The sequence below is a fragment of the Schizophyllum commune genome (assembly GCF_000143185.2).
Source record: "Schizophyllum commune H4-8 unplaced genomic scaffold SCHCOscaffold_1, whole genome shotgun sequence".
NCBI lineage: Eukaryota > Fungi > Basidiomycota > Agaricomycetes > Agaricales > Schizophyllaceae > Schizophyllum > Schizophyllum commune.
In genome coordinates, this window is record NW_026089538.1 from 4,213,698 (window position 1) to 4,229,446 (window position 15,749).

General features: G+C 56.5%; 8 protein-coding genes across 8 annotated transcripts; 4 read left to right on the top strand and 4 right to left on the bottom strand.

The window, feature by feature from the left end:
* The first annotated feature begins 150 nt into the window (after window positions 1–150).
* On the top strand, window positions 151–835 carry SCHCODRAFT_02608770 (uncharacterized protein). Its single transcript, XM_050344335.1, has 2 exons — window positions 151–418; window positions 471–835. Exons 1-2 carry the CDS (start codon window positions 159–161, stop codon window positions 520–522), a joined length of 312 nt encoding a protein of 103 aa, XP_050203205.1. The 5' UTR covers window positions 151–158; the 3' UTR covers window positions 523–835.
* SCHCODRAFT_02043778 (uncharacterized protein) lies at window positions 828–1,815 on the bottom strand. Its single transcript, XM_050341598.1, has one exon. It carries the CDS (start codon window positions 1,580–1,582, stop codon window positions 1,058–1,060), a length of 525 nt encoding a protein of 174 aa, XP_050203206.1. The 5' UTR covers window positions 1,583–1,815; the 3' UTR covers window positions 828–1,057.
* Window positions 1,816–3,315: 1,500 nt separating this feature from the next.
* Window positions 3,316–5,792, top strand: SCHCODRAFT_02481533 (oligomeric complex COG6; the record flags this gene model as incomplete). The annotated part of the gene is made up of 7 exons (XM_050342799.1): window positions 3,316–3,702; window positions 3,755–3,885; window positions 3,935–4,132; window positions 4,181–4,670; window positions 4,727–4,863; window positions 4,917–5,343; window positions 5,397–5,792. 7 exons carry the CDS (start codon window positions 3,316–3,318, stop codon window positions 5,790–5,792), a joined length of 2,166 nt encoding a protein of 721 aa, XP_050203207.1.
* Window positions 5,793–6,405: 613 nt separating this feature from the next.
* SCHCODRAFT_02559713 (uncharacterized protein) lies at window positions 6,406–7,903 on the bottom strand. The gene is made up of 4 exons (XM_050343751.1): window positions 7,768–7,903; window positions 7,630–7,711; window positions 7,424–7,575; window positions 6,406–7,378 (listed from the first exon to the last, which is right to left on the bottom strand). Exons 1-4 carry the CDS (start codon window positions 7,882–7,884, stop codon window positions 6,599–6,601), a joined length of 1,131 nt encoding a protein of 376 aa, XP_050203208.1. The 5' UTR covers window positions 7,885–7,903; the 3' UTR covers window positions 6,406–6,598.
* Window positions 7,904–8,215: 312 nt separating this feature from the next.
* Window positions 8,216–10,421, top strand: SCHCODRAFT_02743662 (uncharacterized protein; the record flags this gene model as incomplete). The annotated part of the gene is made up of 4 exons (XM_003035525.2): window positions 8,216–8,610; window positions 8,660–8,744; window positions 8,795–8,937; window positions 8,988–10,421. The coding sequence occupies exons 1-4, from the start codon at window positions 8,335–8,337 to the stop codon at window positions 10,419–10,421; spliced, it is 1,938 nt and encodes a 645-aa protein (XP_003035571.1). The 5' UTR covers window positions 8,216–8,334.
* A 495-nt stretch (window positions 10,422–10,916) lies between these two features.
* SCHCODRAFT_02608779 (uncharacterized protein) lies at window positions 10,917–11,163 on the bottom strand (the record flags this gene model as incomplete). The annotated part of the gene is made up of 1 exon (XM_050344336.1): window positions 10,917–11,163. A coding segment is annotated over one exon (214 nt), but the record flags the coding sequence as incomplete, so codon positions are not given.
* A 1,084-nt stretch (window positions 11,164–12,247) lies between these two features.
* Window positions 12,248–13,750, top strand: SCHCODRAFT_02523071 (uncharacterized protein). Its single transcript, XM_003035524.3, has 4 exons — window positions 12,248–12,492; window positions 12,544–12,563; window positions 12,610–12,817; window positions 12,869–13,750. Exons 1-4 carry the CDS (start codon window positions 12,321–12,323, stop codon window positions 13,537–13,539), a joined length of 1,071 nt encoding a protein of 356 aa, XP_003035570.1. The 5' UTR covers window positions 12,248–12,320; the 3' UTR covers window positions 13,540–13,750.
* Window positions 13,751–14,111: 361 nt separating this feature from the next.
* Window positions 14,112–15,505, bottom strand: SCHCODRAFT_02608785 (uncharacterized protein). Its single transcript, XM_003034716.3, has 2 exons — window positions 14,553–15,505; window positions 14,112–14,492 (listed from the first exon to the last, which is right to left on the bottom strand). The coding sequence occupies exons 1-2, from the start codon at window positions 15,351–15,353 to the stop codon at window positions 14,418–14,420; spliced, it is 876 nt and encodes a 291-aa protein (XP_003034762.2). The 5' UTR covers window positions 15,354–15,505; the 3' UTR covers window positions 14,112–14,417.
* Between the last annotated feature and the right edge of the window lie 244 nt (window positions 15,506–15,749).

The following is a 15,749-nucleotide window of genomic DNA, read 5'->3' on the forward strand; positions in this document are numbered from 1 at the left end:
TGGCTCAAGCAAGCGCGCCCGTCGGCAAATGCCAACTCTTTTCGCACGCCTCTGCCTAGTGGAACTTCTGAACGTTGGCACTACTGCATCACACAGCAAGATTGCATCGTGCAATTTACCCGCAAAGACGACTACTTGCACCGAGGAGATCGAAAGAGATGAAAGGAGAATATGCACATCGCACGGTAGTCGAGATCTGTACACCCGATATGCTGCGAGTTTACGCTTTCTTGCAAGGACGGAATGCCACAACGATGGCCAGTACCAGGACCAATATCATTCATCCATCTTTACAGAGCAAACATATCACAAGAGACACGAGGGATGCGCGCATGCCCACGGGAGGCGCTAGCAAAGCCTTGGCTGTTTTACTTGCTGCAGCACTCTCAGGAGCCGGAGGCGCAGGAGCAGCTACACGCTTGATGTCAGTAATTCGCTTCACTCCAACGACGACGAAGTACTGACCTGCACTTGCAGTCGGTCTGGCTGCAGTGGGCGTCGACGGGAACCTGGATGGTCTAGAGAAGGCGTCAGTATGTGTGCTTCACGAATTCATTATAAAGTACTCACGGAGGCGTACATGTTGAGCGAGTTAGTTGATCGGGGAGTTGCTTTGAACTTCGAGTCTGGGGTCAACCGGTGGTCCGCTCGCCTTATATACGGTTCCAGGTGAGCAATTTAACCTTGTTTGCGGGATTTAACGAGGTGCCTAGTCCGACTACGGCGGCGGCGCCCACATGCTCCAGCGCCTCCGGAAACTCGCGCAACGGTAATTCGCGCATGCTAGCGTGGCTTGAGGCCCATTCGAGCGAACTCGTAGCCGACGGTCAATGCGGCATGCGTAAATATGTTGCGTAGGTCTGTTTCAGAAACTTCGAATGGCCGTTTCAGGCAAGTGCCAGCCTGCCAGGACCGCCCCCACAGTATTGGTATATTTTGGCTCGTGATTTTCTCATGACATGCACGTGTGGCGGTTCCGAGAGAGTCGTAGATCACAGTGACCTAACGGCCTTCGTCCCGTATACAATGCGGTACCCCTTGGATAGCGCTGCCCACGTCAACCATCCTCAGACATGAAGGGAATGTCGGACTCGCACTGCTCATGCTCCGATGCAAGTGCAGCATACAAACTCGTCACCGCGGCGGCAAATAAGCGTGCCCTATCTACAGCGTCAGGATCGCAACAAGTACAAATATATGGACAACTACTCACATCCGGGCGACTCTCCAGTTCGAGGTCGCTCGCAATAGGAATAGCGGACGCGGCGACGGCGAGCAGCGCAAGCGCAGCAAAGACTTTGGTGACGAGCTGCATGTCGGATGGTGCTGAGCTTGACAGTCGTGGGGTTCGGTGAGAGTACCAGGATAAAGTTGCTGAGGACCGTCTACCCTTTATACGACCTTCGTCTAGGGTATATTGATCGGCTAGGTGACGTGATGGGACGAAGTGTGAAGGATGAGCGAAGATGGGGCGGGCATTAGACTGGAGCGCGGCAGCTTGCAGGAGGCAATAAGGTGGGACCGCAGAGCGGTTGGTTCGCTGAGGACCCTGGAGCGCCGCGCACAGCGGAGACGAAGGCATAGCGGCGTACGGGTCCCATGCACGGGAGTCAGCGATACTTTCGGATCATGGGCAACCTAGCCTCAAGTGAGCGATGCAAGAGCTGGAGTCCTCGAGAGCGTCATGCCTGGATGCGCCATACGCTCGGGCTTATAACAGAAGGACACAAGTAGCTTTGCGAGGGTGTATATTCAGGCGATCGTTCTCAATGCTACCAAGCTTCCGGGTACGCTCGCGCGCAGTCCATGCAGAAGTTCTCTGGAGTCGATGTCAGTCGATGTCAAGAAACAATTAGCAGTCGAAGACTTACAATCAATGATACCGTTCAGCACGCGCAGCATGTAAGCTGCCCATCGCGGCGGCAAATAATCGAACCCTATCCCAGCATTAGGCGAACAGGACAAGAAGAGCAGGACTAGGTACTCACATCCGCACGAGTCTCGATCTCGAGGTCGCTGGCCGGCATAGCAGACGCGGCGACAGCCAAGAGCGCAACGACGGCAAAGATCTTGGTGAAGAATTGCATGTTGGGGATGTCGGAGACCGGTCGGGGAGGTGGTCGCTGATGCTTGAAAGACGGCCAGTCGACCGCCTTTATAACGCTGTCGTTGACCGACAGATAAACAGCTCGATACTGAACCGCCCTGAGCATATGGGTGCGAGTGATGGATGGTCGCAAACATACGTGAAGGAGGGCTGAGGCTCGGAACGCTCGGTAAAGAAGTGGCGGTAAGTTCGGTACGCCGATGAGAATGCAAGAGTCGCTGATAGCGACGGGCAGGCGAGCTGAACGGGAAAGAGGCAGACTACAATGAAAAATTTAGCGATGCGCACGGAGATGAAGTGAAACTCACAACCATCTGACAGTTGCATTCCCAGGATATCACAGCTCATCCAACAAGTCCCAACAACTTAATTCATGACCATCCCGCTTCAGGATGAGTGTCAATTGCTGCAGCGATACCCGTAGACCGACATCCTAAGTACACAGCACCGTCTTCATCTCTCGTCGGACTATCCAGCCTGAATTCAGCCTGGATAGTACCTTGCGGTCGGGCGCCGACGTGCTATCGTAGGGATCGTAGTCAGCTATCGTTCAGCAGCATCCACAACTATCCCGCACCTTCAGGGTTCAGTGCAAGAATATTAGGGCACGCAAATGGCCTGGCAAGTACTAAGTGCCTCGAGATCCGAGAGAGTTACTGAGCCTGGCCAGACGATGGGATTGTGGACTTGGACTAAGGCTTGGGAGAAGGCACAGTAGATCATGCAGATGCGCGTCCGACTCGCGAGTAGTGGCGACCCTCTCTCAAATTGCAGCGGAGCATTCATGCGAGAAACGGTGCGAAGGTGCGAAATTCGACATAAATTCTTGTCATGGATATGCGAACAGAGAAACAGCGCCGTTACTACTGTCACTGCCACGGGCTCAGACAGACGCATCTCTAGCAAAACGCTTCGAGGGACGTTGCAGACATCCGTGAACCCTTCAGAGGGTGTTGCGGTATACGCTGAAGTGCAATTACGGCGGTCAAAGGCTGTTGAAGACCCTTGAGCTTCGTGCGGGCCTAGCGAGGTGAAGGTCTGAAGCAAGGGATCCAGCGGGCCGCCGGCTCCGCTAACCCAAACATTGTAACTCGGGCGCTATTGTTCTCCTCTCGTTCTCACCATCACTGAGCACGCGTCAAGCGCCGAAGGCCAGCAAGGTGCGTATATGTACTAGACAAGAACTTCACTATCTCATGCCTCTCAGAATGGCGACGATTGCGCGTCCCCCAGCGCTCTCCAGCGAGTCCCGGGTCCCTTCATCGTCTGCACAACCCAAGAACCCCGTGTCCCTACGCTTGTACAAGGTCCTCAGCACGCGATTTGACGACGAATCCACACGCGAAGCTCTTCAAACCCTATCCGAACTATACACCGCGCTCTCCAAAGGCAAGGAGATCGCGCGCCAGGAGGAGCCCGACGCAGACCACGACGATGAAGTCCCCCAGCCCCCGCAAGCAAAAGACGTGTCTCTCAAGGAGCTCATTCCAGGCGAGTCCGCCGCCCGCGCGCGCAAGCACCTGCGCAAGGACATGGAGAGCAAGCTCGCGGAGGGCAGCCGCGCGTTCCTGCAAGCGTTCGCCGAGGTCGACCAAGTACGCACGTATGTCGTGTCCCCCTCGCCCGTCGTTCATGCGTGTGTAACAGAAGTTGGATGGTCTGCAGGCGCACGTCGCGGCGATGCGCGTCGCGTGCGATGAGGCGGAGGCGCAGCTTAAGTTGACGGATGACGCGAGCCGGACGCTGCTCGAGCGGGCGAGTAACTTGCGCGATGAGCGGTGCGTGGCGGCGATCTCTGCCGGAAACTCTATACTCATTCGATCGCAGAAATGAGGTGGAGAGCAAGCGATCTATCGTCTCTCTCTTCTTGGACCGGTTCACACTGTCAGACGAAGAGGCAGAAGCCCTTACCTCGCGCGATGTACCCGTCGGGCCGCGCTTCTTCGCTGCCATGGACAAGACCCAGCGCATCCGCGACGACTGTCGCGTCCTCATGGCTGGTGAAGATGGACCCACACAAGCAGGGTGCATAGCACCTCCCCTTCACATTCACGCTGTCTGACACCTCCTCAGCCTCGACATCATGTCCGCTACCTCTACCCGCCTAGAAGCAGGCTATGACAAGATACTCCGCTGGTGCACATACGAGTTTACCGCCCTTCGCGATACACACATTGAAGTCCCGCCCAACCTCTCCGAAGCTGTCCGCCGACTGCGCGACCGCCCCGAACTCCTCACCTCCGCCCTCACCACGCTCGCGCAGACGCGGTCGCAAACACTGATGGACGCGTTCCTCGCGGCGTTGACACGGGGAGGTCCTGGTGGACTACCCCGTCCGATTGAGCTGCATGCGCACGATCCGCTACGGTATGTCGGGGACATGCTGGCGTGGGTGCATCAGGCGATCGCGGCGGAGCGGGAGTTCTTGGAAGGCTTGTTTGGCGTAGGCGGCGACGGGCGGATGGTTGGCAGTGTGCGAAGGTTTGACGAGGCTACCGAGGAGGAGGGATGGATACGAGAGTTGATGGACCTTGGAGTAGCGAAGTTATGCGTACCGCTAAAGGTGAGGCAAGATGCTTGTTAGGCTGCTTTGTTGCTGACATGCGTGTACTGCTTTAGGTTCGCGTACAACAAACTATACGCTCGCAGGAGAGCTGCATCGTATCGTACAAGATCACGAACTTGTTGCAGTTCTACATGCTCACAATGCAGCGGACCATCAGCGAGCAAGCACTCTTGTCCAAAACCTTGCAAGAGTATGTCGACGTTCTTTTCGACTGCAGCACTACATGCTGACTGAATCTCGCAGAATCATGGAAATCGCCTACCAAGTCTTCTACGACACGGTCGACAACCTCGGACGCGCCCTTCTACGGAATACCCTTGACTTCGACGACCCCTCGCTCACTCCGCCTCTCGTCATTCTCGACCACGCGCAGATCCTGCGCGAGATCATGGCCGTCTACCAGTCGTCCCTCGCCGGCGACGAAGATGCGAACGAGGACCAGACGGGCGCGCACATCCTCGACGCGATGCTCGACCCCGCGGTCGAGATGTGCCTCAAGGCGAGCGAGGACAAAAAGGCGCTGCGCCCGAAGTGGGATCGGGAGGTGTTCGTGTTGAACTGCTTGACGTTCTTGGACGGCGTCCTCGAGCCCTTCGCGTTCACGGCGAAGAAGCGGAACGCGCTGCAGCAGCTGATCCGCGAGCATGTTGCGGCGCTGACGGAGGAGCATGTAAGAATCTGCCTTCAGACTTCAGACTTCACAAGTGCTAACGAGCCATCCAGTACCACGACATAATGGTGGACGCCGGGCTCTACGACGCCGTCCAAACATGCGAGCACCCGCCGACGGACGAGCCCCTCTCCCGACTGCCCACCACCCGACCCTCCGACCTCCAAACCGCCCTGCACACCTTCGCCCTCTGGCTCTCCGGCCTCGAGGTCGTCGACAGCCCGCGCCTCGCGCAGCTCGCTGGCCAAAGACTCGCGTCTGAGGTGCACCGCGCGGCACTCCGGCGGATGGCGTACGCGTACCGGAATCTGTGCGCCGCGGTGCGGCGGCCGAAGAACAAGTACGAGGCGGCGTCGACATTGTTGGGGGGCGAGCGGCCGTTTGGGCAGGTACATCTGCTGTGGCAGATCTTCGGGTTTGGGGAGGAGGAGGAGGAGAAGGGGGAATAGTACCTTGTCATGACAGACAAGGAATATATCCAGAGATGCTACGCGTTAACGAGATGGATGGCATGCAAAACAAGAACGTTCACTCAACGTGGCCCATGTCTTCGCAGAGGCTTCGAATATTCGGTCGACGGCTGAATTGTGTAGGTACACGCCGTCGTTCCAACGGTCAAAGATACAAAGAAGAACCCCAATTTCTACAAAACAAAGAACATCAACATCCCAAACCCGACTACAGATAATTTCCTCCGATCTCCTTCGCGGTGGTGTATTGTGAAAGACTACCGACTTCTTGTGAAGTCAAGGCGAGCCTGGGAAGCGTAGCGGGCTCCAGGATGAAGTCAAGGCGCGTCTTCGCCATGCGTCGCCCATAGGCCCCGGGCGGATCGGCCGTGGCGAGGACATTCAACGCGTGCCAACGTTCGTCCTGAGAGCAAGAGCCCCGCGCGGAAGTTCTTGCGACGTGTTATGCGCGTCCACGATCGCGAGATCGGCGCGTTATGCGCAGTTGAAGGCGACGACAGCAAGAGAGAGGGTGCGGTTGCATCCAAGTTCATGGGAATACCGCGAGTACTCGTGGCCGTCATGCGCTGGCGGTGGCTGATACAGTGCGCCGGCGGCGCTCAGCGGCTCTACTTGTGAGCCGCAGAGGCGAGCACTCGATGGCAGCTGCAGACAGCGCGAGGGCAATTTCGCACAGTATGCGGCGATCGGTTGCGACCGTGGCATGAGCGTCGTGCAGTGACGCAGAGAAGCGACCAGAGGAGGGAGAGTCGCCAAGATCAGGGCCGGATATCGGATGGGAACGGCTATGTCTTTGACGAACCCGGTAGATGAACACCGTACTCGAAGTACGCCCAGTCGTTGCTCGTGAACGTATGGGTCGGGAACCGACCATTCCGCTCCGACCACGACGGAGGATTCAGCTCGAAGTTGCGCCGGCAGGTGAGGAGCGCACGCGGCCCATTGCGGATGGGCGACGGCGGTGGGCCATCACGGTCGTAGGGGCACTTGTGCAACCGCGTCGAGCGCCGCATCTTGTAGTCGTAGCGGATGGGCTTCTCCGCGGGCGGCGGATGCCCGTAGACGACCTTGTTGTAGGTCCAGTCGGCGACGACCTTGCGGTAGTCGGTCTCTGGGAGGTCGGTGTTACCCAGGACGGCAAGCGGCTCGGGCCTCCCGCCCTGCGCAGACAGCAGTTCATAGCCGCTGGCCTCGCTCGGGGTGAGCTCGATATCGACGAGCGCGATCTTTGGGCTATCGATGAACCACTTGGGAGGCTCGACCCTAGAATGGAGCCATGTGTATATGATATCGCCGCAGAGGCCGAACCATTGCCCGGTGAGAGGCGTGCAATGGATCTTTAGCATCTTGTGCGCGAAGACGGAGACGGAGTACGGATGAGCATGACACTCGACCACAGCAAACTGGTCAGAACCCTTCGTGCATGGCCTCCCAGACCTTGGATGTTTCCCGTGGTTCAGGTCTTCCTCCGTTTGCAGAGGCAGTTCGAGTTCTTGCTGCAATGCACGTGCGGCGTCAGTGACTGGTATGAAGACGTATCGATATCGCCCGTGGTGAGAAGGAAGCTGGAGAAAATGAGCAAAATGAACGACCTAAGGAGACGTACTCACAGCCGTCAAGGGCCGTCGCGGAGAGACATCATTCTCTACACGATTCTTAATTCCCGCGTGCTCAATGAAAGCCATAGTCTTGAGGTAGGTTCCAAATGTTGGTGCTAAGATGAACTCTCCTCGGCAGTACATACTCATGATGTCTGTGCGAACTTATCGAGCGAATTTAGGGCGTAATTGTCACGAGCTAGGGGAGAAGAACCTACACACGAGGCAGTTCGCACGAGAGTGCAAGAAGCTGTCAAGGCCGCCTCTTGGCAAGCCATATATCCATTCTTGCGCAGCGACCTGTTAAAGTTTTGGGTCAGCTATGTTGGCTGCCAGATGAACGAAGGTGTGTGTACCACTTCCGCATCTCCATCTGCTGCGTCAAGAGGGATTGGTCGGCAGCTGCGAAGATTTTCTGTAGTACCGGTAAAGTCGCATTCCACGACATTGCAGTATTTGTCGACGACAGCCATTCCTGAGTCAGTGGAGCAGACAAGAGAGTGGCAGGAGGGCGGCTTGGAAGGAACTGAAAGGGACGGACGCGTGCGTCTGCGGATTGTCGGACCGATCACCGGATCAGCCGACGCAATGACAAAGACAAACAAACAGTGAACCCCGGCCGCCCATTGTCGCTTCCGTCTGTCTTTCGCCCGCGCTCTGGGACATGCCACCACATCGATAGTGCTGACCACCAAGGTCTAATTTGGCAACAGCCGGGATGCCGGTTGTCGCGAACGCCGCCTCAAACGCCTCGCTTATCCAGGTTATGCCCTTTTGGTAAGTGATGGCAGCTCGTCGTCCACGAGGATGGCCACGGCGCACAAAGGTATCCATCAGGAAATTACGTATGCCCTGGTATATAAGGCCCACATGTATGAGGAAAGTCGCCTGCTTTCCGCAACCATCTTGTATCGCCGTCAAACATGGCGACTGTGCCCGACGACGCTGGAGGTCCTCCGCCGGATGGTCAAGTGCCAGAGCGCACTCCTTCTCCAGGCTTTGACCCACGGTATCTGGAATTCCGTACGCCCTCTGACAGCCCGCAAACACCGGAGGAGCGTCCTCGCTATCTCAGGAAGAAAATTGTGTCCATCATCGGCTATGCTGTCTGCCTGTTCACTGGCATGATGCCCTCGTTCTACCTGCTGGAATGCATGCACATCATTCCGAGGTCGCTGCATCGCACCCATTGGGTCATGGTGAGTCTCACTTATACTCAATGATCGGCCCATCTCATGTCTCCAATAGTTTTTCTGCTTTCGCGAGGCTGTGGGGATCATGATTAACGGAGAGAGGAACCTGAACCTGGATACCTTCGGGAACTGTGATTTAGGTACGTTTGCATACGAATGGCTGTTAGCGCTTGACTGACGCGACTGGCAGGCCGGAAAGAATTCCATGCTATGCTCGACGGACCCTCTGTTAAAGAGGGTGAATACGGTCAAGGGGAAATTGCCCTTCGTCCAAAGAATATGTCGAAAGAAGTTGCTCATATTCGGAAACACTGGGGCGAGGACTATGAAAAGGTGCGTGATCACTCTCCTCGTTGCTCGCAGTACACTCACTCGTCATGCAGATGTATCCCGAGCTCTACTACGAGTATGACATATACGGGTTTCTGCGACCGGACAAGGACGCTCCCTTCTACGGAATATTTCCGAACCCGGACCGCACCTACGGCCACCTCACAAAACAGCAGCGCGCAGACCTTTTGCGTGAGCTCGATGTCAGGATCGCCGAGCCTAGCGAGAGCGGGGACGCTCTGACTCCAGAAGACGTTGCGAACGAGAAAAAACCTCCTTGTTCCGGAAAAGGTGACCCAATCCCCCACATTCTGAAGGCCGGATGTCAAGGCTATACGCGCCGGAGTCACCTCAAACCGGTTATGGCCATGTTCGACTACGTCTGGAAGATCAAGTATCGCCTCGATCACCCCGAGCTCGGATTGATCAAGACAATTCCCGAGGAAGACCTTGCTTATTTTGAAGACGTACTTTGGCCGGAGTTCAAGGATTGGTACGAACCAACGCCGGAGATCCAGGCAGCAATGGACGAATATGTGCTACCCGGGAAGAGGAAACTGCGGAACCAGGCAGTGAAGTCCGAGCCCATTGCGCAGCCGAACTTCACTGGATCTGCCCCCGCACCGCGCGCGAACACCACCGATGGTGTCTTCAACAACAACGACTTCGCCGATGCCCCGTCTCAGCCTGAGCGAGGCACCCGCCCCTGCCCCACGGCTGCCCGGTCCAACCCCCTTTGGAACGGCTCTCCGCCTCGTCGCTCGGTTGATGACGACTTTTATGGTGAGAGCGCACCCTCGACTCCTTGCCCACCACCGCCTGAGGACGGGCCCGAGTTTGGTCCTGCCGCGTCCTCCGAGGACTCGGACGACGCTGCCACGCCGAAGGCCACTACCGTGCCACTTCCAGCCGTTCCCGAAACGCTTGACCACGACGGCGACGACGAGTCCGATCTTAGCTCCCTCTCCGATGACGAATCTGACCTGACGTCTTTGGACTCTGACGACGAGTCCGACACCTCGACGTTGACCTCCCTGGGCTCTGAGTCTGACGATGACGCTCCGAGGACCTCGTCCGCCGCCGACGACGACGACTCTGACCTTTCCTCTCTGACCGAATCGGCGCTGCCCTCCTCGGCCTCGTCTTCGTTTACCGACATCGTTCCTCCTGCTCCTGAGTCCACTCAGCACGCAACTGCGCCAATCTCCGAGGCTGTCATCGCCATCTCTGGCCCTTCGAACTCGGCACTGTCCGCTCCATCCAGTGACCAGCCCTCCCAGCCCTCGAGGCAGCTGCGCGAGCACAACGCGACAGGTAAGGCTGCAGTGAAGCGCGCCCACGAGGACGTCTCCGTTGACGACGACGACCTCGACATGCCCAAGGAGAAGAAGCCGCGAGCGACCAAGAACATGCCCAAGGTCAAGAAGTCCGCCGATGATGCGGAGGAGCCCGCGACGACGTCGAAGAAGGGCAAGGGCCGGGCTTAGTTTCGCGCAACTTGTTCGCTCTTTTCCATCTTTCCTTCCTTTATCTATTCTTTCCTTCACTCCCCTTCATTACAACCTCCATCGCCTTCACCTTCTCGCCCGATGCCTAGTGCATCTTGTATTGTACAGATTCACCCTTATCCTATCCTACTCATGCCCGCGTATGCGGCAGCAAGTTTGTACACTATCATCCTCGCTCTGTCTGTTTGTTTGTAATTCACTGTCATAATGCGCTACGCGCACCAATTTCCTCCGCGTTGAGACTTCTCCAAGCGCATTCTAACGCTGCATGGTCCCTTCGTTCCTAGCGCGACGGTGCAATGAAGCTCTGCGCCGTCTCAAGGCGGCCAACCCCTGAGAGCGTGCCAGTCAAATATACTTACCTGGTCGTTGCCTGAGTGACATTTCCCATCGTCTCACTGACAAGATGGGACAGCTTCTTGGAATCGCGGCCCTGCTCGTGCATCAGCGATGGTGCAGAGCATGATATTAGCGAGGGTCTATATGATGTTTATTTGCAGCACTGGACTAGCCCACCCCATCATCTGATGGTAGCGATGTCGGACAGGAGGGTAAAGCTGGTGCAAGCGGGGACGTTGAAGCGACCGCCACTGATTCGGGAAAACATGAGTCAAATGGTCGAGGGGGTAATGCACGGGTAGTGGGCGATGGAGGTGGTCGATAGGTGCAGGAGGCGTGTTCTGAGCTACTGCATCCACGTGAGCTCGATGGAGTCCGCATCTCGCATATGACATCCCACTCACCCGTGCGTCGCCCTCTAGCGAGGGGTTCTCTCAGGCTGCCGCCCATCCTCCGCTGCCCATTGGTGCTGCCGTCTTTCAGTCGCGGTACCATCACTACCGACAAGCGGCTTGACGCTGAGAGATGGCTCTCGCCGCGACTGCGGTAGGGCTCATAGCTCTCTGCGGTCAAGCGCGCCGTCGGCCCATGATGGTGCCGTGACAGTGTGGGCGAGGGCGTCACCGCGTCGAATAATCTTCAGAAAGCGGACACACGTCAAAGGCAGGTGAACGACTTCACTTGGGGACAAGTAGAGGACATGGGGGAACAGTGGTTGTGGGAACTAATGCCTACGCACCCTTTATACGCCTGAATCTATTTCGTATTCCGTTCAGGAGCCCCAGCTCGCCGTAAACCATAATAAGCAATTTTGATAGGCGAGAATGGTCAGCCAATGGGGGCAAAGCCGGCGTGCGGGATGAAAAAAGCGCTCTTCAGCCAGAGATGGCCCAAGAGTCAGGAAAAGCGGCGTACAGACGTATTAAGGAGCATGGAAGTCAACAAGCAGTGACGAGCTTTACTCCCACGCGCTGCCTCGAAGCGTGTCCGGCTATCTTCAGCTGGGTAGATCTGGGGTAGATTGGAGGTCATCTTCCGTGATAGTATGTCCCGAGGACCTCGGAGAATGGGAGAGGTCGATCTTCCATCAGGTCACGACGCGCCCGCGAGCGCTGAGGTCGGAGGTTATGTAAGCCTTGTACGTGCCCATCTCATCTTCAGTTCAGATTCGGCTGCTTCCAGGTCCTTCTGCGCCATGATTCGAAGGAGTCATACCTCAAGAACGCTCCTACGAGTGGGCATGTACCAGATAAAAGGAAGTCAAGACGTGTTGATAGTAGGCACGAACCCGCGCGAGACGCAGTAGAATTTCCGAGTACAGAGTGCATTCATCTTTAGAGATTTCTCGGTGGTCACCTGGCTCACGAGTTGAAGGGGGCGGCAGGACAATGCACCAGTGGACGCTTGTGGGCGTCGAGAAGCAAAGGTAGTCACGTCACAGACGCGATCCGTCACCCACGCGAGTACCGCATTTGGCAAGTTTTTGGCTGCTTCTTCTTCCCGCGCTCGTGGTTGTCGTCTCAACCCTCCTCAGCCTCGATGAACGGGAGCCAGCTGGTTGCGCTGGCCATTCTGGCCGCATACTTTGGAATCATACTTTTGGTCTTTGGAGCGATTGTCGCGCAGATCAGGAGCTTCAAGGCCTCATGGAACCGGCGTGCGTCTGCTTTTGTCACATTGACTGCGTTGTCATTTGGCTATACATGGTATTGTAAGCCTCTCGTCGGATATTCTCGCTTAGATTGCTGATCAATCGACACAGACATGATCAAGTTCATGAAGGTACGCGCGGCTGAACAACGTCTCTGAAGCGCTCAACGTTCAACAGTGGAGCTATAACGACTATGCCACACGAACTGGTGTCCTCTATTCGGACATATCGCCGCTGCAACGCGTGGCTGACTGGCTAGTTGAGACATCACTCTTCGAGCAGGCCTGGATGGCTGTGAGCTTCGGCTATCCCTTGCGGTGGTGGATTTCGGAGCAGCTGTGTATATTTACTGCGGGGGCGTGGACCATACTTATGGCCACCGAAGGTAAGTCACTGAGATATCCAATTCGTGATCATCCCTGCTGAGATATGCTAGGACCTCGCCGTCAGCTGCGATATGTATGGCTGTACATGCTCCTGGGCCAGATTGTCGCCATATCCGTCGCGTGCAACCTCTTCTTCGCACTTCTCTCTGTCACAGAGCCGAAGCGAGGAGCTCGTCTTTACGCGCGGCCCACACTTTGGTTATCCGTGCTAGCCTCCCTCGTTACGGTTGCCATCTCGCCCTACACTGACGAGACGACATTCTTGCCCAATCTCCTCGTTATGCACGTCCTTTTGATCATCCCACTTGCGACTCACTCGGTTACCTCTGTGAAAGACGCGGACCGCTCTTGCCTCAGCATCGACAATCTCTACACATTGGTCATGCTCTCGGGTTTCCTGCTTCGCGTGCGCACGACGCTGGACACAGTCTACACGATGCTCGCCGAGGTCCCCGCGTTCTCTGTCCTCGACTTCGCGCACGCGGCGTGGGTAACACTTCATTGGCACCCCGCTCAGGCCTCGATCGGGTGGGACGTTATCTGGACGACGATTTCCTTCGTGTTTTGGATCGCCCTGCGCCCAGGCGCCGATTCCGATGAGCCAAAAGCCAGAGATCTCGCGTACCTTGCACTGGCGACGCCCATTGCATCCGCGGGTGTCACAGCTCCCCACGTACTGCGACGCCGTCACGAGGATGAGGGTCGAGAGAAGTCGGACTAGAGGGGGGACCGACATGGGACTCGTGATCAAGACGGGGCGCTACCGGTGAGCCAAGTTCATTCTCGCGTGTGTTCTTACGTGAATTTCTGACCGTCTGTACCTGAGTCTCGTTAACAGGAGTATGTTAGGTTGTATGGATACAAATCACATCTCATGCTGTCGGCTTCCTGCACCTCGCTATCTCGTTGTGAGCCTCTTGAGTACGTTGCCCGACTCTACGTATACGTTCACGGTGCGTGAGGGGTCCAGCTGACTCGACAGGCGCGCTCGACGTCTCACTTGGATTGTCTACACCTGCAGCGAAGTATCATCGTCGCCGTCGGCAACATCTACATAGCATCAAACCCTTCATTCAAACCTTGTGTACCGCCGTATCGCTCGCAATGGTCTTCTCTTACGCTACACCGCACTGGTCCGACTCGTCGAGGCGCTCCCCGTCGAGGACGTACATGCCACGTGCGTCCGATGGCGAGCTCAGGCTGGTCTTCCCCGAGACGTCACCGAGTTTGTCGGCATAGCGAGCGCATCGCTCGGCCTGGTATCTTAGGCTTCGCAGTTTGCAATCTTTTTTCGTGTGTGGGAAGACACTCCTGAATCCCGTCCTCGGCATTATCGTGTTGACGCGCACGACACATCTTCGAATCATAGTCCATGAGGATGAGATCTTGCAGTTTATATGCATGGCAGCGGGCTATCTCCTTTTCGCGCACCTTTACTAACATATGTGTGGCTTTGTGGCGTATCTGCGCACTACTAAGGCTCAAGTATTTTTAAGGATCCTCATCAACGATTCTTCGCCTCTTCACTGACCAAACTTCGCAGGTTTTCCACATGCAACTATACAGCGGGATATATGACGCCCGAGCTTGCGCTAGGGATCAACTGCAATAGATAAAAATAAATAAGGCGACCAGCGCAACAAACATGCGTAGTGGTTGGTACGTATAAGAAATGTACGTAGCTACGAATTTGCGACCGCGCGTTCACGAAACATTAGACTGATGCATGCGCAGGATCAGGTCGCCGTCCTCCGTTGCAGAAATTCCTGCAAACAATGATGCGTGCAGATAATCAATCCGACTACGCCCGCCTTCGACAGGCATCCTCAAGTAACGGTATATCGCTCTTAGGACCGTGCCAACAGTGAGCCTTCCGGGGTGAGGTTCCGTGTGCCATTGCCACACGACGAAGCCGCCGCGCAACTCGGACCACTGCCCTTGCCCCGTTCGCCTCGCAGTGGGATAAACGTCGATGGGGCCCCAATGCTCGGGAAAGGGCTCCGGACGGTTACCCGGTGGGCAGCAATAGTATGCGATGCGTAAACTGGCGCTGTGAATGAGAGTGGCCTCAACGTCGAGGTCGGGACGGTATAAAGCTCCGACCATCTCGTGTCGGACGCGGGCATGAACAACGTCGTGGCGTGCGTCCCAGGTAAGAGATCCGTCGTACAACAAAGGATGAAGTGGTACGGGAGGATCGAGATTATGTGGCGGGTTCGCGAGTGGGGCAGGCTGGGGAGGGACCGGCGGTACAGGTTGGGGCGGCTCGGGTGGCGCTGGAGCGGCAGGAGCGGCAGGAGCAGCGGGACGCCGCCGCGGGAGCGCGCCAGGAGCCGCTGGCGGACTGGTGTTGTCTGCTTGGTGGATGTGTCCCGGCGGAGATTCACCTGGTAGTGGTTGAAGAGGTATGTGGCCTGTGTAGATCGGCCCGCTATTGTATATTATATGCACCGGATGTAGAGAACGGAGCGCATCAATGTCCAGCGGCGACAACGACGGCGTGACAACTGGAGCCAGCTGAGCTGCGGCGGCCATGGCAAGCAATGAGCAGGTCGGATAGTCGAGTAGTAATGTAAGGAGAGGATCAGGCTTCGAAAGACGCGGTGCCGGCCGCGCCTGCTGTTGGTGAGAGGGGTGATGTGCAGCCCGAAAACGACGAGCACGTATCTTTATGTGAGTTCGCGATTGTGGCGCGTGGGCGTTGCTCCGGGCGGAATCACCAGGGACAATGGGAGAGATTAGGATAGAACAATGATCAGTAGATGCAATTGTCTTCAAAACGCTCACAATACGGTGGCCTACATGAAGGGTAGCCTATGGAAAATGGATGGGGAACATACAATAGAACGCACGCCAAGCATCCTGCAGAGGAACGTGCTGGCCCCAGCGCAGGGCGTTGCTTCTGTCGTGAGAAAGGTGCAACCAGTGGAC

Bases quoted from the DNA above. Each gene is read 5' to 3' on its own strand.
- SCHCODRAFT_02608785 (XM_003034716.3), bottom strand. From the start codon at position 15,353: ATGGCCGCCGCAGCTCAGCTGGCTCCAGTTGTCACGCCGTCGTTGTCG. The intron at 14,493-14,552 runs CTGCGCATGCAT...GTAGCTACGTAC, and splicing joins CGGAGGACGGCGACCTGATC to ATTTCTTATACGTACCAACC.
- SCHCODRAFT_02523071 (XM_003035524.3), top strand. From the start codon at position 12,321: ATGAACGGGAGCCAGCTGGTTGCGCTGGCCATTCTGGCCGCATACTTT. The intron at 12,564-12,609 runs GTACGCGCGGCT...AACGTTCAACAG, and splicing joins ACATGATCAAGTTCATGAAG to TGGAGCTATAACGACTATGC. The intron at 12,818-12,868 runs GTAAGTCACTGA...GAGATATGCTAG, and splicing joins CATACTTATGGCCACCGAAG to GACCTCGCCGTCAGCTGCGA.
- SCHCODRAFT_02559713 (XM_050343751.1), bottom strand. From the start codon at position 7,884: ATGGCTGTCGTCGACAAATACTGCAATGTCGTGGAATGCGACTTTACC. The intron at 7,576-7,629 runs GTAGGTTCTTCT...TCGCTCGATAAG, and splicing joins TCGTGCGAACTGCCTCGTGT to TTCGCACAGACATCATGAGT. The intron at 7,379-7,423 runs GTGAGTACGTCT...CATTTTCTCCAG, and splicing joins CGCGACGGCCCTTGACGGCT to CTTCCTTCTCACCACGGGCG.
- SCHCODRAFT_02608770 (XM_050344335.1), top strand. From the start codon at position 159: ATGAAAGGAGAATATGCACATCGCACGGTAGTCGAGATCTGTACACCC. The intron at 419-470 runs CTTGATGTCAGT...TACTGACCTGCA, and splicing joins GGCGCAGGAGCAGCTACACG to CTTGCAGTCGGTCTGGCTGC.
- SCHCODRAFT_02043778 (XM_050341598.1), bottom strand. From the start codon at position 1,582: ATGCCTTCGTCTCCGCTGTGCGCGGCGCTCCAGGGTCCTCAGCGAACC.